This window comes from Mastomys coucha, unplaced genomic scaffold, assembly GCF_008632895.1.
Source record: "Mastomys coucha isolate ucsf_1 unplaced genomic scaffold, UCSF_Mcou_1 pScaffold15, whole genome shotgun sequence".
Classification (NCBI taxonomy): Eukaryota; Metazoa; Chordata; class Mammalia; order Rodentia; family Muridae; genus Mastomys; species Mastomys coucha.
The window spans coordinates 4,571,726-4,598,299 of NW_022196897.1; the positions used below are offsets into that span (position 1 = coordinate 4,571,726).

The window sequence follows — 26,574 nt, forward strand, 5'->3', positions numbered from 1 at the left end:
TCTCTCTCTCTCTCTCTCTCTCTCTCTCTCTCTCTCTCTCCCCTTCACTCTCTGCTTAAAAAGGATGGAAAAAGAAAAAGTAAACTCAGTACCCAAGCAAGGAGTTTAGATTTATAAAATTATGAAAACACCATGTTTGGTAATAAAGAATTCTTGTGGTAAATATATATCCAAGCTTGTATCATTTATCCATGGTGCAGCTATTTCATCAGGAAGAAACACGACATGGGAGTCCAGCAGAGAAGAGGGGAACATGTCACATTTATTAACAAAATAATATTACAGCCTTCTTCTCATTATCTTAAGAGATTTTAACTATTTTCTAATGAGTATTTTTTGTTCTTATGTGCTTCTTAATCAGTACTCAAACATTTTAATGATGCCATAAAACAAATAGTTTTATATAGAACCTAAATCAAATAATCCCAATTCCATTGATGTAAGCATGGTAGAAGTTAACAGCTTGGCACCATTTCTGACTCCTTTGGCCTAATCTGGGATCAGTCAATTGCTGCATTCAAAACCAGCTTTGTTTCTGTGCACCATGATCTGAAGCACATTTCAATCTCCTCTTACCTATTCATCCTTCTCTTGGGACCCAAAAAATCTCATATGAGACCATGTTGCTGACATGAGCTGACATGGCTTTTAACTAGAATTGTTTTTTGAAAGGATTAACCTAATACACACATAAGCTTGAGTGTTGGTTCATTCCTTGCATTAATTCTTGCCTGCTGTGAAACACCAAGGAGTTTAGTCCTCAGGAGGTAACACATGGGAACACCAGCATGAAAAGTCAACTGTGGAAATCTTTTCTTTTTTCCTTTTGGAAAATAATATATATAAGGCTTTGGGAAAGGATGGTGAAGCCAGAAGACATAGGAATAGGAATAGAGGAGCTTAAACATAGCACATTAAACACATGTATGAAAATGAAAACCTGTTTTAAAAAACAGATTTAGTGTGTATGTGTGTGTGTGTGTCTGTCTGTCTGTCTTGTTCAGGTCTTGAGTATTCAGTAGCTCTAATATATATTTGCCAAATGCATCAGGAGTTTTCATCCTCCCAACTCTGCTGTGAGATGCATCTACATTACTCCTGTCCTACTGTTACCTTGTTTTACCCAACTATTGTGATGTACCTTACCTTGTAAGAGTTTATGTTAGAAACAAAATCACTGTGGTTTACCAAGACAGATAAAATACTTTCGCTTCTGTAAACCCATTCATTAACAGTTGATTTCTACCAATGTTATAGACTACCCTTGCAAAAGTAGTCCTATTTCTGAAACTACTTTCAAGTGAGATCAACAAGAAGTGTGATGAGGTTTGAGCTTTGATCTCTTGATTTGAGAGGTGCTGCAAGCAAGAGAACATTGTTTTCTCACTGCCTTGCTAGTTTCTTCATCACGAAGAAGAAGAAACATTTAAACCAACACCCACCTCATTGTTACTGAGTGAAAGGAGGTGGGACTTAAAATGTGGCCCTCTAGCTTCTCTAAACTAGACAGCAATAAAAGTAAAGTGACCTGGAAATATAAACATAGGGAATAGTTGCTTAAGGTTCATTAAAAGGAGTATTTGAAGAATATTTCCAAAATTGAGTAATCTCTATTTCCAAATAGTAAAGAAAAATTGAGTCCATTTGCAAGAACAATGTTGATTTTCCCCCAAAAGTCTATGATGTTAATTTCCCCATGTGATAAGGATTTTACTCTATGAACTTTGTACTATGTAAAATATGTAATGCACATTCATGTGATTCATAGGATTTTTTTTATACTTTATCAGTGTTGTCTGTGAGAAGAAGTTCTCTTCTATTGCATAGTTGTCTGCTTTCCTGCTTGCCTAATACATAGATATTAACTCAGGTATTAAAATCAGCATTTTGTAAATAATTACCATGTGTTAGCCTTTTGCTTTTTATGATTATTTCATGACTCCCATTTGTTTTATCGATGAGTAAGTAAACTCAGAAAAGAAAAATAACAAAGTTTCAATCAAATACAAAGAACAATACTGGGATATTTGTTGCATAAAACACAACTGTAATTAATAGGGTAGTGTATATTTTTAAATAACCTGGAAATCACATGAAATTTCAAATGTTTTAAATACAAAGCATATTTGAGGTGATAGATAAATATGTTAATTAATTTAACTAACTCCATCTACATTATAATGTCACTTCATTTTAAATATATATATATATATAATACATAGTATATAGTGAGACAGAGAGAGAGAGTTTGTGTATATATATATATATATATGTATATATATATATATATATATATATGAGCAGACACAGGTACAGATGAATACATTTTTTATGACAAACATTTGAAATATCTTAATTACTTTTAGTACCTAAGTAATATCTTAGTAGTAGGCATGCAGAAAAAAACTGACAACTGAAAAAAAATAGATTTTAATTCTCAAATTCAATAGAACCTTTTTTAAAGTAAGGGACATTTCTGTAATAGAGAAATGACTCAGTGGTTACAAGTCCTTGCTGCTCTTGGGCAGGACCAAAGTTCTGTTCCCAGTATCTAAGTCAGGAGGCTCAAAATTCCTTACAACTCCAGCTACAGCTCTAGCTCTAAGGAGATTTGACACCTCTGACCTCCATAGACACTTACAGCCCCACACATACACACACATACACACACACACAATCTGTTTTTAAAAAGAGATGAAAACATGCCTAAGAACAAAGTTCTAATTTAAGCACCTTATTTTAATCATGTTTCCTCAAACACAGCCAGTTATAACATAGATTCTTGCACATGGTATCAAGGCAAGGAGGAAGATTTGCTGATGGTGCTCATGGGTAACAGATGTCTTTTTGAGCAGAGAGGGGGCTTTAATTTCAGATTTAGTAATTGGGTGCTGTAGACCTGGTGTCGTGATGAAAGCTAGCAATAGCCACCAAAAACAAGCGGCTTGCTTCTGATGGAGATGATGGACTAGCACAAGGATGGGTTGTAAGCTACAGGAAAGCAGAAGTTTCTGAGTGTCAGTGTTCTAAGAACTGTGAAGGGAGATGCTTGTTCACAGGGAAAAGTGCTGAGCTCCAGTTGCCAGAGAATCTTTCTCAATTGATTCAGTTAGCTGGCGCAGCAAATCAAAACTGTTAAAAGAATAGCAAATAAAGATGCTAAGACATGCTAGGGTCACTTGAGTGAGTGTGTCAAGGAAGAGTTAAAAGTATCTCAGCAGAAAAAAGAAAGTATTGCCTAAATTGCGTTGTTTTTAGTTTTCAGTGTTTAGAACTTATACAGATATGTTTAGAATAATGCAGATATTATAAAATATCACACACCAAGTAACATTTTAAATTAGTTATTTATATTAGTGAACTAGAACTATGTCAAAAAAGAAAACTTCATTTTCATTTATTTTCCATGTAGGTTTATGTCTGTGTGTGCATATGTATTATGTATGTGCAGGTACATGTGTGCGTTTTCGCATACATGAATGGAGCTGCTAGAGGTTAGTGTTTAATGTTTTCTTTAATCATTCTTTTACTTTTGAAACATGACATAATAGATTCAACTAGACAAGGTAGTCACTTGGTCACAGAGATTGTTTTTAGTATCCGACTAATAGCTTTTCAATGATCACATAAAAATGCAACAATAAAAAAATGAATTCCAATTTTTCATAATACACTAGAACATTTTTAAAGAAGGAAATAAAAATGTTTGTAAGACCAATTTTAGTCCATGCCCTTTATTTTCATTGTTTTCTCCAGCTGTTCATAGGCCAGTATAACCCAATCTCTCCATAACTGACGGGTACCTTGATGCAGGTCCTCTTGCTTGATTGGAAAGCCCTTAATCCACTGAGCCATCTCCTGGCCCTAGTTGCTCCCATTTTCAAAGCAAATCTTACTTGCTTTGTCATTGTCTCTCCTCCCACCCTCCAGAAACCGCAGAAAAAGTGCTAGGAAATGAATTGTGAATAAATAAACACACGAGCTCCTTAATTGTCTTCACATAGAACTTAATTTCACACAATGTAACTCTAGGATTGTTTAATAAATCAAAGGAAGTGTGTGTTCTGAATTTTCCCTGGCATTTTTTAACAAATGTCAAGATTAACTTTTTAAGGTACTGTCCAGTGACACAGTTGTGAGATTTGGTACTGCTTTATTGTAAAAATTGGTATATCCCAGTAATACTTTTAAGCTAGAGGATGTGAAACAAGCAATATTTTTAAATTATCAGTCCCATGTAATTATTAGCAGTCAGTTGACTCCTCAGTTTTTTGTTGGTTTTTTTCTTTTTTTCTTTTTTTTTTTGCAAAAACTGTTGGCATATTCACATCTACCAAATGTATCAACACATTCTTTAACATTTAAATAGATTTGAGAGATGAAAGGAAGAGACAACCTTCATGAACAAGAGAGAGAGCTACAGTCACCTACAGATCTCCAGTATCAGGATACCTAAACTCACATGGACATTACAACACTCTCTGAGCTTTTTCAGTGCACATGGGTGGGATAGCGCAGCCAGAATGTAATGGATCAATCTTTCAGTGGGTCAGTTGAGGGGAATGATAAATATAGTCTGTCTTGTTGACAAGAAGGCTGTTTTCACATTCCATTTGAATTATAGTATGCTCTTTCAGGCAGAGCTTTGTCTCTGGTGAGGATTCTTAGACAAAAGCCATCAAGTGAACTTACTGCAAAACAAATGACGAGCAAAAGAAGGTTGCAAATTAAAACCATAAGAACTGTGTGAAATATTAAATAAGAATGGGATGACATATTCATTTTGTTAAATAAGTAAATTCCTATTAGATTAAAATAAACCACCACATTCTTAAGTATAAATATATATTCAATTACTAAAATTAAGGAGTATAAATATCAATAATACCAATTTACTGTCAAAACTAGTTTGAATTTTTATACAAAAAGATAGTATAAGTCATATATTGACTATAATCTGTACAATATTCTGACTTAAATTCAAAATTAACTCAGTCAAATTTAACTATTGTTACCGCCCAGCAGTAACATTTAAGAGAGGGTTATTCTGAGAAATGGAGTTAGAAGGAAAAGCAACAGTAAGAGAGAGTTTGAGAAAAGATAGGGTGGCCAAAGTTATACCTGTCCACATGGAAGGTTAAAAAATTAGACAGGAGTTGTGAACGCTCAGCCATCTTCAATTTAAATACCCTGTAAGTTACAAGCCAACAGGTAGAATAGGTGAAGTAAACCCCTCCCACAAGTTCATCAGTATGCCAGCCCAATCAGCGGCTTCTTTTTGTCTCTGTAGAGGTGGGACTTCCGATGTAACTGGAACCAGGAGCAAAGCATGGCAAATAGCAGGAGGTGGGCAGAGAGGTGTGGTTATGAGAGGCAGGCCTCAAGCCAGGAGGGTTACAAACTATTATGAGTAAATGAGGCTGTGTAGATGACTTGGTATATAAGAATACTTGCTACATAATCTTAAGTGTCTGTGTTCAAATCCCCCAAAATCTTGACAAATGCTGGGTGTAGTCACATATGCACCTATACTATAGCCCTAGTTGGATATGGAGTTTACTGAGGTTTAACGGCCACCAGACTAGTTACAGGTTCAGTGCGGTGGTTCTTAACCTGTGGGTTGTGACTGTTTTTGGAGACCAATGACCTTTTCACAGGGTCATACATCAGATATCCTGCATATCATAAATTCACATTATGATTCATAACAGAGGCAAACTTACAGATATGAAGTAGCAATAAAATTTAATTTTGGTTAGGGGTCACAATAACATACACAACTGTATTAAAAGGTTACAGCATTAGGAAGGTTGAGGACCACCAGTTTGAAGACATTTTCTCATACGATGTTGACTGTGGAAGCATGAATGAGTGATGTCATCCTGTAGTTAGTACACTGTGTCTCCAGTACTCAGTTCATCAGAAGAAAATTGGTGTTGCTCTATATGAGAGATCTGAGAATTGTCTGTTTACTAGCCTTTTTCTTCCTGTTCCTCTCTTTACATGGTATGCATTCTCTCTTCGACCAAAATGGGGTCTTCTTTGAAGATGCTCCAGTGGATTTGACCGCCATCGGCAAGACTGGGTGGATAGTGGATGCCCGGAAGAGATACAGGTGGGCTCTCTTGTAAGTCACTGGGACCAATTTGACATAACAAGTGACATCATAACCTAATAACAATGGTATCTAATTTAGCTATTAAGTAAATTAAGAGGCTGAAATTGAATCCTTAATGGGTGCCAATCATTCGGATAAGTGATTTGCATGTGTAACTTCAGTTTATTTTTACCCATTCTCTGAAGGCAGAAAGTAGGGATGAGGGGATATGGGGCTGGAGTGTACATGAAGGCTGACAGCATTGTAGTTCCCTGGCTAGGGAACTGGAGATCTGGGATTTGAGCTTGTATGCACAAAAGGCAGATTTCTTAATTATTTGATCTTTTTGTTATTAAGGTGCTCATTACTCCTCTTTTAATCTAAAATAGCCAAATAATAGTATGAGGGAAAGATTGATTGGAGTGAACTGGTATAACCTACTGAGAAGTGGGATAAAATATGGTAAATCCAATTATCAATTTTACATGGAAAAGCAACTCTAACCTGTTTAAAGTTTTTCTGACTCATATTGCCCATCACTTCAATATCACCTCAGTTTTACAACATTTATTGTTCCTTTTCCCCTTCTCAGATGTGAGTAGCTGTATGAATGTATGGGTACCACATGAATGTATGCTATGCCCACAGTGACCAGAAGAGGGCATTGGGCCTGTCTCTCAGGAGATGGAGTTACAGAGAGTAGTGAGCTACTTGGTATGGGTATGGGGATCCAGTCTCCAGCTTTCTTCAAGAGTGGTATGCATTCTTAATCCCCAAGCCACCTCTCTAGAAATCTCCAATGTTAAGTTTTAAAGCATACAGTTTAATGACAAGTAACAATGACACAAATTTTCTCATCCAGTGAGTCTAGTCAAGCCATAGCACTACCTTAGGAACAGCTAGGGATATTGTAGGTTAGTAGGAGGTTTGTGAAAATACATTTGAGGCTAGATGACTCATAAAACTCTTGAGAAATACCTCTTTGAGAACATTCTAGGGCTAAGAATGGACATCAGAAATATAGCAGTTGCATTGCATGTGAGACCTTCAGTCAAATTCCAGTATCACTAAATAAAATTTAAGATAAATAAATAAAAAAGGAACATTCTTAAAAGTCAACATAGAGTACAAGTGCAATCCTAGCATACAAAAGGATTATGAATTTGAATCTAATCTGGTTGCATGGTGAAACTGTCAAAAATCTAACCAACTAGCCAATGTTAAACTTTTAAGTTCAGTATTAATACAGAAGATGTAATCTTATTTTTGACATTGACTCAGGTAATTAGACTGTTTTATGGGAATCAACTATCTCAATTATCTGACACAGTTCCACAAAGAAAAAAGGAGGCACATTGAAAAGTACATGGTTGTGCTTTCAGATTCTTGTATTTATCATTGTTTTAATCAGTGTTTCTATCATTGCAATGAAGCACAATAACCACAAGGCAAGCTGGGCAAGAAAGGGCTTCTTAGACATACACTTCCCTATTACTGTTCATCAATGAAGGAACTCAGGACAGGAATTCAAACAGGGCTGAAATGTGGAAGAGGGAGCTGATGCAAAAGCTATGGAGGGTGCTGCTTACTCCCCATAAGTTGCTCAGCCTGCTTTTTTATAGAACCCAGGATCACTAACCCATGAATGGCACCAATCACAATGGGTGGGACCCTCCTCTATAATCCCAATTTTAAAAATGACTTACAGCTGCATCTCATGGAGACACTTTTTCCAGTTGAGGTTCCCTTCTTTCAGATAACTCTAGTTTGTGTGTCAAGTTGACACAGACCAGCCAGAAGACTCCTGTAAACACAGTTTTCTCAAAAGATACTTGAAATGAATATTCATAATTGTGTAAAGGTCCAGAATGCGACCCACACATCTTAGTTTTCTCGCTCCAGAGTATTCTCCCTGTTAACTACATAATGCAGAGAGAAGTCTCCCGAGTACATTGATAGATAATTCACTGTGCTCTCGGACTGTGATGGCATTAAAGAAGGTCAGAATCTAATGCATTCTGTAATAATCCATGTTTCCTGTTGTTTGTAATTAAATTATCCACATCACTAGCTTTGTGGTAAGCAATCCTTTCCCCGCAGGTATGTAAACAAGTTCATCAGCTCCGGTCCATTTTCCTTGCATACGATGAGGGTTCAATGTTCTCTCAGGTATAAGATGTTAAGCTTCAGAAATGAAGAAACCACAGCCACAGAAATGAACCCAGATATGTGGGAAAACAACAGTGTTTTCCAGTGATGCATCACGTCTGAGAAGTTGTGCTCTTAAAAGGGGCAGACAGTATACTACAACAGAGGCAAACATATTCTTGGTCATTGATAGTCCTGGTGCTTAAAGTGCTCAGTAGAAATCACATATACTCATATTCATGTTGTACTTCAGAATTAAAGTAGTCTTATTAAAAAGTTACATATTTTAAAAAAATACAAAAAGAAACATAAAATATTTTCTTAGTTCTCACTTCCCTTAAACCAACTAATTCTTCTACCACCACCAGCATCACCATCACAGTGGTTCCCAGAGGACTAGCCACTGGTTTAGCCTAATTGACTCTGGCCTAGGCTCTGGTCTAGGCTACTCTGACAGCTGCACATTTGCCTCTGTTTCACAACCTACACCCAGAGTGATTTTTCCAATACAACATGTAGTTATTATACCTCTGACTAATAAATCTACCACATTGTACATGATGTTCTGCCTCACTGAACCAAGTGAGCTGGTACCTTGTGCATATGGAATACATCTCACAATGTGGATAGTAGGTGCTCATTAGATTTATAACCATGTGTTTTATATAAAATGACTTTTGATATTAATGTGTGTGTGTGTGTGTGTGTGTGTGCGTGTGTGTGTGTATTAGTGTATGGGTGTTTTACCAGCATGTTTGGCTACCATGAACTGCAAGACAGAGAGGGCATCGAATCCTCTAGAATTGGAATTACAGATGGTTGTGAGCTGTCATGTGGATGCTCAATATTGGCCAAGTCCCCTGAAATAGCAGCCAGTATTTTTAACTACTGAGCCATCTCTTTAACTCCTCCTGTCAATAGTTTATAAATTTATTCTTCTAAGTATTTTAATCTGCATTATTCACATTAAAGTGTTCATTCTTGTGTGTGTTGTGTGGACACTTTAGTTTCTGAATTTCACTTCAGTTTTGGTAGTGTGTACAAGTTGTTCATTGGTTTAGCCTACTCTGTCAGACTCTGTGTGTGTGTGTGTGTGTGTGTTTCATTTCCTGTAATTATAATGGTATATTAATTTCATCTTAATCTGTGGGAATTCCCAATGCCTGAGTTGATAATGCTTTCTGCCAAAGATAGTTTGCCTATAGAACTGTGGGTTTCAGGGTACCATTGGTTCTGCCTTAACAGGAGAAAAATGTTTAAATTTATCACTCCATCTACTGTTGATAATAAGCTTGGTCTCCTGTAAGCAATATTAGTATTGACATTTGTTCCTCCAGGATAATTCTGATATATATATATATATATATATATATATATATATCAGAATATATATATATATATATATCTTTTAAAATGTTGCTTGATATATATTGTTCCTATTGTCTTCAGAGCCTATAGGCTTTATTTGGGGAGGAGGTGGATGTAAAACAATGAAAATACATATTTAGTGATTTTCTTTATGTCTTGAAAATCCTAATAATAGTGCTTTTAAATTTACGATGTATACACAAGTAACTACTTTTATAAATGCAAAAGCAAAGAAAATCTAAGATTTTACCTTAAATACAAAAGTTTTTAAAACTGTTCATCGAGAGCAATAGACAGCAAATTCCACCCCAGAATTCTTTATTTTGAGGTGTCTGGAACATCCACATGCATATGTCCTTTCAATAGATTTGAGCTTGGCTTTGAGGAGAGGAATGTTAACTTGAGATGCATATTTGTGAAAATTCAACATCAAGATGTAAAATGAAATCCTGGGTATAGGTGTAGAAGTGCAAGAAAAGGCACAGAATGAAAAGAAGTCTCCAGAAACATAGGTGAAAGTCACCCACCAAAAAAAAAAGCAAAGGAGCAAAGGAATCAGATGTGTTCACAGAAACCCAAATAAGAGTGGATATCTGTGTTCACTACTGTGAAATAATCATAGGTTACCATTGGGATATTTAGTAACTATGGAGATACATGGAAATACTAGTAGAAATTCCAGGTTAGACGGGTTAAGACTGTAATTAAATGGAGAAGCTGAGAGTCTGGGATAACAAAGTTATACAGAATTCCTTGCAAGCCTGAACATGATCCGATGGAAAAGTAAAAGAGGACAATGTCAGGATGTGTTGTGGAGCAGTGGGAGGATGGAGTATAAGATTATGCATGTTAGCAGTAAGAAGTTGTCAGAGAATTACAAATGTCTAATGTTGAAAAGCAAACACTTCCTCTGAAGAAAAGTACGAAAAATCCAAGGAAATGAACTGAGCTGAGCACAATTGGAAAGTTTTATGTTAGGAATAGTAGCTATCTTCTGGAATAAAAGAAAGAGGGGGTGTATTCATGTGGAAACGTATGAGGACTTGTAAAGAAAACTAGCTGATGGCCTCTTTCATCAATGAAATGAAAGGCAAGCCGTGGGCAAAACAGGGAAAACCAGTATGGAATTGTGGTTATTAAGAAAAATGAAAGAATCGGTGCCATGGCCTTTGAACAAATGAGTATCCATCACAGGATTGTTTTCAGGAACTATTGATATTCTAAATGTGAAAGCAGATTAATCCATGTTTCCACAGGGGTGGGGGGTGGCTTTTCTGTCCAACCTGCCTTTGGAGTGGGCAAGCTTAAGGGAGATCTTTTACTTTGTACATAATTGGGAACTTTCCAAAAAGGGGACTTACAACATAATGATATTATTAGTTATTTGGAGGCATTGAAAAGTTAGATGAAGGTTATTTAGGAGGGGGATTGAAGTAGAACAATTATCATGCACCCAATGGAAAATTTCAGTGGAAAGATGTAGTGGATGGCCCTAGTTATGCCTGTATTTTGATGTTAATTTCCCTTTCCCAGGAGGGGTTGTGTGGAACAAGGAATGAGTTACTTACTCAGGTGACTTCTTGTGAACCTTCCACAATGAATGAAGGAACCAATTAGTGGACGAGTAGGAGGGACTTACGGGTTGGACAGAGGAAGAGAGCAGGGGCAGAGAGTAGCTGGGTGTAGCCCAGGAACTTGCCATACTCTTTTTAATATTTCCCTCAACAGAAAATATGCAAACAGATTGAAGTATGATAAGTGAGCTTTGAGAGCAGTTGGAGAGATTTCTATCTGAAGATCTGGAATTGTGGATGACAGCTAAGGAATAGTCAGAGCTAACATGATCATTGGGTCATTGGGGCTGAGAACAAACAATAAATTGAAAAAATAAGTTCTGTGTATTGAAAAAAAATGCTTCCCAGGGACTCTTCATTCACTGGTGAAAGATTCTTCATCTTCCACTACAGACAAGACCATCACCTACTGATACTTCTTAAATAGGTCATGAGGACTGCCCTTGTTCTGAGAGCAGCCACCTAGTATCAGAGCATTGGATTCTTTGAAGCAAAAATAGGTTGTTTGTAACCTCAACTTCTAATTACAGAATTTGGAATTTTTACCAATGAAAATTATGGGACTTATTTTTATAGGATATAAATTTTAAGAGCATGTGTTTCTTCCTGACGTCTTCTGTATAGTATTGATAGAATTAGGCTGTGTTTGAATGAGGGTTTTATCTCATTAATATTAATGGGGGTATGGCTTTGGATTTCATGAGAGAAAACAAAATTTCAAATTTCAGTTCAACCTGGAGTAGATGATTTTTGGTGTCATAAAAGAGCCAGGAGCAATTAGCCAATGCTGAAGCTATAGCACTGTCCATTTGAGGTGGAGAAAACGTATTTTTCTTTCATGCATCTGAATAGGTATTAAAACTATTCTGTAGGAACATGCTTTTCTTCTAATTCTCCTTTTGCCTTCTGACATTACATTTTTTGGAGCTATATCAAATAAACAAATAAAGATAATACAAAAGCTTAAACAGGTGAAGATGATTCTAAATATCTAAAGAAGTGTTTCATTCTCCCTCTCCCTCTTTCTCTCCCTCTCCCTCCCTCCCTCCATCCCTCCTATCTTATAAACTTTGTAAATTAGAAAAATCTATAAATACTCCAGCACAAAACAGTTTACTGCTAATAACAACTTGAGATTTTTTTTATGCTTTCCAGTCCAATTTCTTTGATGTAACTCTTAAAAACATAAATGGTGTAGTCTACTGATTTTCACTTCTATGTCTCCTTCTAGTCAAAAGAAAAGATGTGTGAGAACACAGAGCCAGGGGAGATATCTCAAACTACCACGTCCTCTTATACGACTACCATGCAATTCAGGGTCCTGACCACCACCAGGAGAGCTGTGACATCACAGATGCCTACAAGCCTGCCCACAGAAGGTACCCACAGGATTGTTTGCTTATGTTTATAGGAAAGAAAAGGTTACTGGATAATTCCTGTTTCCTGGAGGAATAGAATGATGTTTGGCCAAATAACTTTCTTAATGGTTTTTCAGATTCAAAATTACATGATCAGAAAACATATGCTGGAATTCTTTACATATGGCAATTCTCTTCTGATGCCTTAGTGGTTTTCATGATCTGGCTTTTTGTTCTCCTTAGAAAAGAAACATAGGCTTCATGTCACTTGACTAAGCCTAGAGATCATCAAACTATATACCTGATACAGGATTCAAAAGAAATATGTGTATAAAATGACTTGCTATGAAATTCTGAACAATGGATAATTTTACTCACATATGGTTACATAGTAGTTTGTTCTGAGTACAGTCAATCACAAGACAATGTGAATATCACAAAATTGTCCTTGAAAGGTACCTCTTATGATGGAGAAGGAAAAGCTACTTAAGTGTTCGTACCTGGTGAACCTCATATGTGAAGGAAAGATAATGGTCAATACTTTATGACTTTCTATTCTATGTGGTATTAGTAAGAGGTAGGGAGAGGTGTGATATTTGATTAGGGGAGAACATTTTTTCATATCTTATTGTCAAAAATCCCTACTCTCTCTGGAACAGGAAGTTAAATTTGAACCCTTAGCTCTTAATTGAAACTTCAGTGGACATTAAAAAGGAAAAGGAATAAAGAGGGATGGAGGGTAAATGTCAAAGGCATTATGTTTATCTTAAGAGTAACATAGAGTTAAAATCAAATTACTCTGGAATATTATTCTAAAGACTGTGAAAAAATTATTTCAATTGAAAGCCAAACTTTCACAGTAAAATATAATCTTTGAAATGGAAAATTATACTCTATGCTTATCCATTCAGAACAAGATCTTTCTATAAATTATTTTTTCTTTTTTTATTGACCTAAAAGTTTTTAAGATATATCTTTAACTCTTGATTAATCCTAAGCATTCCTGTGAATTTTTAATATCTTCAGCCTTGGTTTTAAGTAAATAAAGATCTATTGTAAGTTGTTTTAGAAAGTTAAAATTGTATTTTATGATGTAATTATTTATTTATCGTTCTCACAGGACTGGGCCCCAGATATGTCACTAGTATCTTAGCCTAAACAAATGCCAAGAGAAATTAAATTGTTACATCATATAAGGTTAGATCTTGCTTTCTCATTAGACTAGAAACTACACTCAGTAAATTATAAAAAAAACAAATGTTTGCATTAAAGCAGTTAATCCAGTCACCCAGGATGAGATTCATGCAACTTTGGGAACTTTTTCTCTTATAATAACATCCAACTTCTCTTTCAGATGACACGAAGATAGCACTGCATCTCAAGGACAGTGGAGGTAGGAATGAACACCTTTCTTTTGTACATACTTGTAGACATTAATTCTCATTCCATTCATTTTAAAATAACAAAAGGGCGTGTGGGATTGCACGAACAGAGTAAGGTTAGATTTCATTCCTGTTAGTGTTTAACATGTGAAGAATTCAGTGGGTTGGGTTGAGAAATGAAGCAGAATCCTAATCCTTGTGTTTGTATACACAAGTGTATGACATTAGTCACCAGCTATGAGGTAGGACATTCACCCATGGGTACTGAATCCTAATCCTTGTGTTTGTATACACAAGTGCAGAGCATCAGCCACCAACTACGAAGTAGGACATTCACCCATGGATACTGAGTCCTAATCCTTGTGTTTGTATACACAAGTGCATAGCATCAGCCACCAGCTACGAGGTAGGACATTCACCCATGGGTACTGAATCCTAATCCTTGTGTTTGTATACACAAGTGCAGAGCATCAGCCACCAGCTACGAGGTAGGACATTCACCCATGGGTACTGAGTCCTAATCCTTGTGTTTGTATACACAAGTGCATAGCATCAGCCACCAGCTACGAGGTAGGATATTCACCCATGGGTACTGAATCCTAATCCTTGTGTTTGTATACACAAGGCATAGCATCAGCCACCAGCTATGAGGTAGGACATTCACCCATGGGTACTGAATCCTAATCCTTGTGTTTGTATACACGAGTGCATAGCATCAGCCACCAGCTATGAGGTAGGGCATTCAGCCATGGGTACTGATGGATTTTATTGCCCTTTTCAAATTAGGTGTATGTATAGTTATCTGCACCCCTTCAGGCACTTGCTTCAAAAGTTTTTTGTTTTATTTCCTTTTGTTTTTTGTTTTTTACTGAAATGTATGGTTGGTTGTTTTGCACATACAATTAAAAAGTAGATCAGTTAATATAAAAATATATTTTGCTAGGCTTTTTCTAAGTTCTACGTTGCAAAGAACAGAATTTAAATATTCAAAAAACATCTTGCCACTAACAAAGTTTTAAGTACTTAAAAGTATTTATACTGGTACTTGAAACTCTTAAGAAAGAGAGTTTTTAACTAAACAGTATCCTGAAAATTTTATGTTTTTAAAAATAGTTATTTTTATTAAACTGTATTAGATATCAGTATGCTAGATATTGAGAAAAAATTTTATAAGAAATGCTTTTTTGTTGTTGTTGTTCAAGAAAGGATTGGTACTTCTCAGTAGTGTATATCACACAGACATGAGAACATTTTGACACTGACCTATGCACAGGTTACTTCTGTGTAGCCTCCTATGACTTACAAGCTGAGACTAACTCAGGGAACTGAAGTAATGTGATCACAGCTGAAGATCAGCCTCAGACATGAAAGAAGTGGTCTTAAAAAATACCAACAAAGTGTAGCAGAGAGTTGGGGGAAAATAAATAGATAGTTAGACAGATAGGTATAGATGTGAATGTAGCTATAAATAGAGATGATAGTCCACAGATATAGTTGGGGATGTTTCCCTTATAATTATAGAAAATAGTTCCTAAATTATTCAATCTGTGTTAAATAGATATTCTCAGATGAATGCTTATAAGTGTGCACATCTCTAGTGTTTACATCAGCACATCCAAAAGGGAAAGAAAAAAAAAACATCTTGACTTCTCCATAAAAGTAACTGCACCCATTGTGCATTGTTTCATATTTCCCTGTACTGTTTTGATGTACTAATTTTGTATTTTTTATTGCACTAGAAAATGAATGCATTTTCACATGGCCACTATAGATTGCAGTTGTAAACATCTAAAATCATAGGCTTCCAAAGATGTTAGCAATTTCCCAATTCAAGATTATCCAAAGAGAATGATAAATACCGTTTGATCCTAATACCTAGTATTGAGACAGCTTCTTTTAGGAATGTAGAGACATTGCATCCTGTGATGGGATGTTTGTCCCCGCTGCTGCCTGTTTATTTCTCTAGTCTTCTATGTAAATGAGGCTTCCCAATAGGCTCTCAGGGCTTCTGTTTCTATTATATTTGTGAAGTTACATTTTTTAATATGAGTAGAAGATTCAAAAACAAAAATAGATAAGGAATGCAAACAAACAAGCAAACAGACAAAGATAACTAGAGTCCATGGGAATGAGTAGAGATGGGGGTCTATGGAGGAGACTCCCTGTCAGTAATGGCTTCATAAAAGTGCTTTTCCCTCACAATACAGGTCTCTTACATTCAAGCAGAGCATAAGGAATGCCAACAGGCTGTTTCACTTATACCTACTGCATTATCTTTCTTTTCTAAGATAACTGATTATATTTATTAATGTTTAAAGATAAAAGTTTTTTCCTATATAATTAATTGCACATTAGTTTCCATTTTATCTATTCTGCTGAAAGCAGGATGAATGAATGCCCCCCTTGAAATGCAGTGACATCACATTCAGTATATATCCTATAGATTGTGTTCAAATTTTAATTTAGAGTTCTGTCATCCTTTTTGGTTTCTCTAGAAATTCTTTTTCTGTTAACCTGCAAAGAGAACCTAGATTGTGTTCTTGGATAATGACTTTATGCACATGAAGCAAAGTCTCTATTGGGTTTTAGATCCCAAGGAGTATTGAACAGAAGAGTTCTAGCTTTTAAGAATGACTAAACTGTATTTATTAGCAGGCATGACCATTAAAGGCCTTTTCTGACATTTGAATAGGTTGTCTTTAAATGGCACCTGCTACCTAATTAGAAACGTAAATGCCTTCAGAATGCAAACCAGAGACAATTATATCCTGGACAGTAGAGAGGTGTGTTATATAAATCAAGAGGAGACAGTTATATCCCGGACAGTAGAGAGCTGTGTTATATAAATAAAGAGGCATGATTTTTAATTGAGAGGTAAAGTTTTCAACCAGAATTTAACTCAATTTAACAAACTTAACTATGTTTTTCTGCTACACCAAAATTGTGCAAATTAGTTCAAGCTCCAAAAACTTGAGGAGATCTCATTATTTTAAAGTTGTCATCCACCATCAAAGCATCTGAAATTGCATTCTTTATTGATTGCCTGAGAGAGTTTCCATTGGATTGAGTAGTATTTTCTATCTAAAAATGTTTGAACATACATTTTTTTAAACTAATAAATTTATTTATTTACTTTACATCCTAATCACATAGGCTTCCTCTCCTCCTAGTACCCCCTTCAGACAGCCCTTCCCCCTCCTCTCCTCCCCTTCTCCTCTGTAAAGGGGGAGAACCCCTGGGTACCAACACAACCTGGCATATCAAATCACTGCAGGACTAGGCACACCCTCCTCCATTGAGGTCACACAAGGCAGCCAGGTAAGGGGAAAGGGATCCACCAGCAGGGAACAGAGCCAGGGACAGCCATGACTCCAGTTAATTGGGGACACCCATGAAGACCAAACTGTACATCTGCTTATATGTGTGGGGTGGCCTAGATCCAGACCATGTTTGAGGTTGGTAGTTCAGTTTCTGGGAACCCCCAAGGATCCAGGTTAGTTGATTCCGTTGTCCTTTGCAGAATTCCTATCCACTCCAGGTCCTCAGTCCTCCCAACTCTTCCAAAAGATTCCAATGTTTGGGTGTGGTTCTCTGCATCTGTTTTGGTCAGCTGCTGGGTAGTTCCTCTCAGAAGATAACTATTTTCTTATGCTCAACACATGTCTACAAGCATAACAGAATATCATTAATGGTGTCTGTACTAAGAGATGATGGAATCGATGCATTGGTGCAGGTTGATTAATTCAGAAGCAAATGTCTCAAGAGTGAATGGTATGAAATGCTAACAGACATGAGCGTTGGTGCTCCCAAGGAATGCTTGGTTAACTCACATCCCCTTGTGTTCGAGTTCCTATTTCTGAACTTAATCCCAAGACATTTTGTCTGAAGATAAATGTTAGAACTTTATTCTGACTTTCACAAAACTGCTTCTGAGTCCCCTTCTGCCCCCTCTCCCCGCCAATTTTTTGTTTGTTTCTTTAGTCTCTGTTGCAGATCAAGTGTGTTCTGTTACATTTATCCTCCAGGCAAATTACTTTCTGTCTCAAATATATAAATCATCAAGGCAACATGTCTTCCTCTGTGTTTGTGTTGCCTTGTGTTTTTCATCTACTTCCTTTGTGTAGATGACAGTCTCAAAAGCAAAGGAAGACAGTTACTTCTTTTTGACAGGCTATTGAATATCTATCACCTTCTGTTTGGAACACTGTAAAATATCTTAGCATTTTGTTTTATCTCTGGCTTTGTATGGCTACTTTTCATGCTAGCCCTAATTCTATTCTGAGCACACACCTAGTATAACAGTGAAGACTTCTTATGCTTTGAATGTTTGGAAAGTGCCCTGGGATTAAAGATTTCTCTTTTCAATTCTTTTAGAGTTACGGTTCTCATCTTTCTTTATAACGAGCTCATGTGATTGTTTGTTAATTTTATTGTTCAGGTTGACAAAAAGAGTCTAAACTGGAACTGACCCAAACCAATTAAATTTTAACCTCTTGGCTTAGATCCCAGGAGTCAATATTCCCACTGATTCCAGTGGCAAGTGGTTTGATGAAAACTTCATAAAAATATGGAACCTCAGAAGCATTGGGCTTGAGAATTGTGTTCAAATACATACATTTCAGCAGGGGTTTAGAAGCACAGAGCTATTGTCTCAGCCAACAAGGAGGATGAAACAGAAAAAAGTTCACATACCAAGGCATGCCTGAGGTACAGAGGGAGTTCAAGGCCAGCCTGGACAGACTAGTGATAACCTATATGGAAATAACAGGTAGAAAGAAGACAAAGGCTATAGATCAGGGAGATAATACTTTTCAGGAAAACATCAGACCTTAGTGCAATCCAGTACAGTTAGTCAAATTCTGAACCTCTTGTTCAGATTGCTTCAATGGTCCCACTGTATTTCCAACAAACTCTGGACTAATGACATTGTCACCCCTTCTCAAAACTTGCCTGATTATTGAGAGTTGAGAGAAGGCTTGATTTCTTCATGGCCAATCCTTAGGATAAGAACAGCACATGTGTCTCTAAATCCACTCATCAGTCTCTACACTAAGGCTGTCCTGAAACTGTTGACAAAGAGAAATTGGCTCCATTTCCATATGAATAATGCATCTTGTTTCTTTGATAAAGGGAACCTTAAAGCATCATTTCTGTTGCAGCTGTAACTCCTCTGAATCGAGTATGTGAGAATGATCCCATCTAAGATGTCTTCAACATTGATTTTGTTTTAGTAAACATGGTTATTATTTCTGTTTTCTTGAACAAAATGAAATTGCTGCTTTAAGATCATTTCTACCTTAGAAGATGTAATTTTATTGCTCCACTTAATAGCTTGAAAAATTGTACACCAGCATGGGAAATAGAAAAATAAAACCCTCACACTATAATGTCCCTTTATTTTCTATGTTGATGTATAGATAGGATTTGTACTTAGAATTTGTGCTACTAGTAAAACATAACATAAAATAATATTGAAGAGCCTCTGAGAAGAGGGTACATGTGCTCTTCAAGGCACTAGAAATATATTTTCCATTAACTGTTTGCAAATACCCTACCATGTCCATAAGGTCAATAACTACTTTCTTCTTACCCGATTTTAATATCTATCTGCCCAATTCGTGGACTGGAAACTATCCTTCCATAAGAAAGAAACTTGTGTATAAGATTTTGGAACCTGAAACTTATGAGTGATCCCAGAAACCAGTATTCTATACATGACATGTCAGTGTGTTAGCCATGTGTACTGGTTTGCATGAGAATGCCACCCCTCATAGGCTATTATATTTAAAGGATTGCTCTCCAGTTGTGGATCTGTTTCAGAACGATTAAGAGGTATGTCCGTGTTGGGAAAGATTTGTCACTGGAGGGTGCACAGTAGGCTTAGAAGTTTCAAAAATACACAGCATTCCTAGTTAGCTCTCTATGCCTCTAACTTGTGGATCAGCTTGGGAGCCTTCAGCTCTAGTGCCATTCCTGATCAAATGTCCCCATGTTCCCCACCATAATGGTAATGGACTCTAACCCTCTGAGACTACCAGTCCCTCAAGAAACTCTTGTATAATTTGCCTTACTTAGTCATAGTATCTTATCACAACAATAGAAAAGTAATTAGAAAAAGAAAATAGACAAGACACCAGGTATGGTACATCTGTAATCCTAGCAATTTGGAGGTAAAAGCAGGAGGGGCAGGAATTAGAGGTTAGCTACATGTAGGTTCAAAATCAACCTGGCCTACCTGAGCTACTGTCTCAAGCAAGAAACAAGCAAACAAACAAAACAAAACAAAAAACTATGAGAAGTGAAGAGGTAAAAAGAAGAATAGGAGGTGGACTGGGGTGGAGGGAGAGAGAGAGAGAGACAGAGAGAGAAAGAGACAGAGACAGACAGAGACAGACAGGGGGAATAGCAACTGTCCTTTAGGTTGTGGAGTCATGTGGTAAGTTCTGTTCATTTGTGTGTGAATAACTAGTGCTTAGTTCTCATGTAATTCACTTTAAAAAAAAAAGCAATTCTTCAAAATCACTAATCTATTTTAACAGCTTACTCTACCATTAAGATACATTTCTTCTTCAAATTTCTTCTTTGGTGTTTAGATAATATGCAAAAATTTAGTTCTGACTTATCCAGTAAAGACAAGGATTAATTACTTAACACAAATTCATAAGTGTTGTAAGCTGTGGCCAAATGTTATTACTTCAGTTACAATAATGAGTTAGCAACTTGTTTTATAAAGTCTAAAAGTACTTTTAAAAGAACTGTGGTTCTCGACTGCGGCAGGGCATTTGTTTATTTATTTATTTATTTATTTTCTGTATATGAGTACACTGAAGCTGTCTTCAGACACACCAGAAGAGGTCATAAGATCCCATTACAGTTGGTTGTGAGCCACCATGTGGTTGCTGGGAACTGAACTCAGGACCTCTGGAAGAGCAGTCAGTGCTCTTAACCACTGAGCCATCTTTCCAGCCTCACAAGAAAATACTCACGGGAGCAAATAAGGAGACAAAGTGTGAAGCAGAGACTGAAGGAAAGGCCATCCAGAGACTGCCCCACCTGGGGATCCATCCCATATACAATTGTAAAATGCAGACACTATTGTGAATACCAAGAAGTGTTTGATGACAGGAGCCTGATATAGCTGTCTCCTGAGAGGCTCTGTAAAAGCTTGACATATACAGAGGAGGATGCTAGCAGCCAATCATTGAAACTGATCATGGGGTCTCCAATGTAGGAGTTAGAAAAAGGACTGAAGGAGCTGAAGGGATTTGCAACACCATAGGAAGAACAACAATATCAACCAACCAGAGTTCTCAGGATCTAAACCACCAACCAAGAAGTTGGAGGTTTACATCCTCTGCTACATATCCAGCCATATATGTAGCAGAGGATGTCCTTGTCAGACATCAATGGGAGAAGAGACCCTTGGCCTCATGAAGGCTTGATGCTCCAGGATAGGGGAATTCGAGGTCCAGGAGGTGGGAGTGGGTGGGTGGGTGGGGGCATACCCTCATAGAAACAGGAGAGGGAGGATGGGATAGAAGATTCCTGGGGGAGGATCAGGAAAAGGAATAACATTTGAAATGTAAATAAATTAAATATCCAATAAAAGAAAAAAGAAAAATAAGAAGTATTTTTAATGCGTGCTAACATTTATGCTTAGCAACCACTACAGAAAAACTAAATCACTTTAAAATGTTAAGTTGAAATTCTTGGAGATATTTAAATAGAAATTTAAAAATGTATTTGTTAAACATAAAGAAGGCCAGAGAAAAAGAATAGAGGGACACAGCAGGCAGATCCAACCAAACAGGCATGCCAAAATATCAAAATGGCAACACAACTCATAATCATTGTCTTCATTGGAAATAATATCAGGCCTTTACTTATCAAGCTGACATCTTCAAAAGCCCCGTGCACAGCTGGAAGTCTCTAGAATATCTGAGGCCCTGGACTCAGAATGTGCCAACACCAGAACCCCAAACCACGCCTCAACCATGTGCACCAGAAAAAAAAAAGCTTAGGAATATAATGAGCCCCAGGGTGAAGTGATGGGAAATCTGCACACCATCATCCTAATTTATAAAACCTGGAGTGACACTGACTATCAAACTAAATTTAAACACAGATATAGGAAGGAAAATGTAAGAATGCAAGAAGACAGAGCTCATTAAGAAAATATTACACTTTTGAAAAATTTGTTTTAAAAAAACAGAAAGGATTAAAAAAGAAAACACTGTACTTTGAACTATACTGTCAACCAAGTTAAATATGACTGATTTTCAATTTCTGTTTCTAACAGCTATAAAACATAAGTAGATTTGGCTTGGTATTTAAGAGGACTTTCTGGGCAATCATGTGAGCGGGGTTTTAGATCCAAGTACTTGCATTACAAATAATACATCTCAGCAAATACCGATAGCTTCAGCTCTGAGGGATCGTATGCCCTCTTCTGGCCCCCAGTACTGGGCGTCAGTATTAATGTGCACACACACACACATACACACACACTCACACACACACACATGCACATGCACACATACACATACATGCACAGGCACACGCACATGTATACACACATCTACACTCCTATAAGTATATACACACAAATAAATTATGTAAGCCATAAAAATGAATTAGATAAGGATCAGTAAAAAGTCTGTTAACAGTGAGAGTAGACTTTAAATTCTCTCACTAAGAATTGATGTGTGTGGGGGTTGGAAGCTACTAGTCTAAGCAACAAAATGTCAACACAGTATATACATTTTTGTCAGTTATGACTTAATCTTACCAAATGAATTAATTCAGTCTGAGAAAGGCAAATACCATAAGTTTTCTCTCATTAGTGTTTTGTAGGATTTACTGTCTCATAAAATACGTAACTCACAAGGACATGAAAGGTGATAAACTGGGAACAAAGAGAACTGACAGGAGGAAGTGTTGCAACCCTTGTACATAAATAATATTATATATATATATATATATATATACATACTCACATATATTATATAACTATGCATAATAACAATAAAATAAAATCTTAAAAGGAAGCTAGGGAGAAAATACAATATTTGAATTATCCTCAAATATGTAGCAAGTCAATAATGCTAAATAATATATAATAAAGAAGAAATCATAACAAAAATTTAGCAATATTCAAAGAAGTGATAAAGAAATCAAATAAATTAATGACATCTTGTACAAGGAGGTAAGTAACCCAACCAGCCTGCCTCGGAGTGCCTCAGTGTAATATGATTCAGTCTATATGTAATCCATGGACTATCAAAGTTAATTCAGTGTAATATGGCTCAGTCTATATGTAATCTATGGACTATCAAAGTTAATTTACAAGAATACAAATCAGTATGGTGCTTGCCTGTGGGTTGAAAATGATAAAGACTAAAAGGAGAACAAGAAACTTTTTGAAGGAACGACATAATTCTGTTTCACACTTTAATTATTATAACTTATTGATTATGTGTCGATGTGGAGGTATGCCAAGTGAGTACAGCTGGCCCTGGGCGCTAAAGCCAAAGGCATGGGATCTTTCTAGAGCTGGAGTTACAGGCAGTGTGAGACACCTAGAGTATGTTAAGAACTGCACATGGTTTCTCTGTGAGAAAAGGTAACCCTCTTTTGTGAAAAGTTGAACATTTTATTTATTTATTTTTATTAGTTAAAACTTCATTATAGAAAAGTTGTTAATAAAGAACTTCATGCACTCAAACTAACCAGACCCAAAGCCTGTACAGCACAGTGAGCTTCTATACAATAGCCACTCTAAATTAATTAATTAATTTTAATGTTTTGTTTAAAATACAATTACATCACACGTCCCCTTCTTTTCCTTCCCTCCAGCCCCTCCCCACGTCCCTTCCTTCCAAACCCTCTCCTTCACTCTCAAACTGATAACCTCATTTTCTTTGATTGCTATTGTTACATGTGTGCAAATACATAAATAAAGGCTCTTACATCCATTTTTGGTTGTGGGTGATAAGGTTTCATGGATGACCAATTTATATGGGAGAACCAAGTCAGGAGCACCTCCCCGGGAGATGCTATTCCCTTTTTCTCCATAGTCATTAGTTGCCTAAGTAGTTCTTTGTGTAGGGATAGTATCTTGTTTATGCAGCCATTTTTAAGACAGGCAGTCTCACAGCCAACTTCATGTTATTCTGCTATTTGAAATCTTTCTGCCCCCTTTTCTATGATGTTTCCTGAGCCATAGATACAAAACCTGTACTGCAAATGTATCCACTGGAGCTGGCTCTTACTGCACATTTCTGGATGGTGTCTAGCTATTTTCTTCCACATTGGTTTCCATTTGCTATATAAAGCAAACTATATAAACTAATGCATACACATATCAGTCCATGAAAATTTGGAATGAAGTTGAGTACATACTGGGCTAGCAAAATGGTGATTGTAGATTTTGTCCTAAGATCCATGATCTCACCAGCCCAGGACAATTGACTGTGTATCTAGTTAGCACTCTTTCCTTTTGAATAGCCTTCGCAGGCACCATATCCGATATCTTGATTTAGATAATAGATACTTGGATATACATAGTTATTTGAGTTTGTAGGTTTACATATATACAGTCTATATGTTTCAATAATATAAATTTTACCTTGATTCCAGAAAAAGAGAAAAGAAGACATTTTGGTATGCTTTTCATCAAAGTATACTACTTTCTTTATGTCTTCCTTAAGAAAACGCTTCCAGGGGTCTTGAAATTCCCTACTAAAGCAAAGAGCTTTATTTTTAGTGAATCAGCTTCTTTAATTAATAGTTATAAAGTTGAACAGCTCTAATTATTTGAAACACATTTTAAATTATTTAAATTATACTTTAAATTATTTATAGAAACTTTCTATTTAGTTGCAAATAATGATGAACTGCGGTAATTATTGAGCTATGATGTTTACCCCAGGCACTGTTGGAGGGCTTGGCATGTTTAAACTTACTCAGCCTCTACAGCGTCTGTCTTCCTAGTATTGCAATCCTTTAATACAGTACCTGACGTTATAGTGACCCAACTACAAAATTATCTTCATTGCTACTTCATAGCTGTGATTCTGCTACTGTTACGAGTCATAATGTAAGTATCTGTGTTACAGTGTGCTTAGGTGGCCCTGTGAAAGGGTCATTTCACCCCCAGAGGTGTCATGACCCACAGGTTGACAACTGCTGTTCTATTGCTACCTGCTTCTTTACACAAGAAGCAAGGAGTTTGCCCTTTGCCCAGAGACTCACATTTCTCATGCATGTAGCTCTTTACTACCATACTTCCTCCCAAGGCTTCTTATGTTGCTGAAGTGACTCTGCATCCATCTGGTGGACAATACTCCTCTACTAAAACTATCCCATGGGTTAGATAGGCAACACCAACTTTGCCAACTCCATTGTAAGATCATAAGGAGCATTATTAATTCTTAGGACCCATCCCTCAGTAATCAGAAAGCAAACTCTGTACAACTGTTAAAAACAAGAAAGAGTTAGCTACCAGTCAGCTGGAAGACTTTTGTGCAATTGACTGTGTGAATGAACTTAGATCCATCTAGTGCTTACCTACAGATAGACAATATTCTCTGAAAAACTCAGTGCATGCAGATATATTCTTCCTGTACATGACATTCAGGGTCTTGAGGAACAGACAGTGTGGAAACACAATTTTATGATAGATCTCTTCCTAAGCAGGTTACTGTCACTGTTGGGGACAAGGCCTTAGCCTGCATCTACATTAACACTGAGTCCTAAACTGTACACATCCAGCAGTCCGGACCAGACCAGTTTCAGGCTTTTCTTCATCTACATCATACATGACATATCATTTATTGATTCTAATGACATGAGCTAACATTAAAGTCAAGGCTGTAGTCAAGTGTTACAGGGGGAGGGAGTATTGTTTCCACCAATCTTTGTTTTCTTGAGATACATACACCACAAAAGGAATCTTGCCTACATTTCCTTCCAGAAAACCTAAGCAGACATGAGACCTCAGTACTGTTTAGATTTTAAGTGCATCAGAGATTCAGATTCCAACACTGAGGCATACAAATTATTGAAATAGCACCTCCAGCAACTAAATGAATCCACATCTTTGTTTTTATTTGTTTTGAGATTCAAAAGTTCTTAAGTTTAAGCATAAACTCTAAGATAAATGAACCTGAGTTATGACCTCTGATGATTTGATTTTATTTAGATCCCCACTAGATGGATCTAGACAGCGGGAGTCTGTGGTTCAGGTGGTGGTTCTTGTCCTGTGTGCCACATGCCAGCTACTGCTCCAGACTGGATCCTTCTTTAAAGGTGGATTCAGGACAAGTATATGTGTGACTGACCTTCATACTTCCCCATAAAAACTCTTCCCCAGTACTCATTGCTCAAAATCATTTTTGGTTCTGTGGGATATTTTGTGTTTCTGTGTTGCATTTTTTATTTTTTTATTTTATTTTATTTTTTTGTGAAAATGGAATTGAAGGTTTTGTTGGAATTGTTTTATATTTGTTGGTTTCCTTTGGTAGTATGGATAGTTTTACAATTTTAATTTTTCCAGTCTATAGATATTCAGGGTCTTCTATTTTCTGTTTCTTTCTCTCATGTTCTGAAGTGTTAATTGTGCCGCTCACTTTTCTGCTTAAAGGGTA

General features: G+C 36.6%; 1 protein-coding gene across 2 annotated transcripts in view; it reads left to right on the forward strand.

Annotated features, from left to right (window-relative positions):
• The window catches only part of Plxdc2 (plexin domain containing 2), a 390,910-nt gene that overhangs the window by 329,284 nt on the left and 35,052 nt on the right, over positions 1-26,574 (forward strand). The window contains exons 10-12 of one of the 2 annotated variants that reach the window (XM_031369076.1): positions 6,049-6,115; positions 12,419-12,566; positions 13,900-13,938. In XM_031369076.1, the coding sequence (XP_031224936.1) occupies positions 6,049-6,115; positions 12,419-12,566; positions 13,900-13,938 (254 nt within the window). Of the gene's footprint in view, positions 1-6,048; positions 6,128-12,418; positions 12,567-13,899; positions 13,939-26,574 lie in introns of both variants that reach the window. The other variant, XM_031369075.1, reaches the window with a different exon arrangement.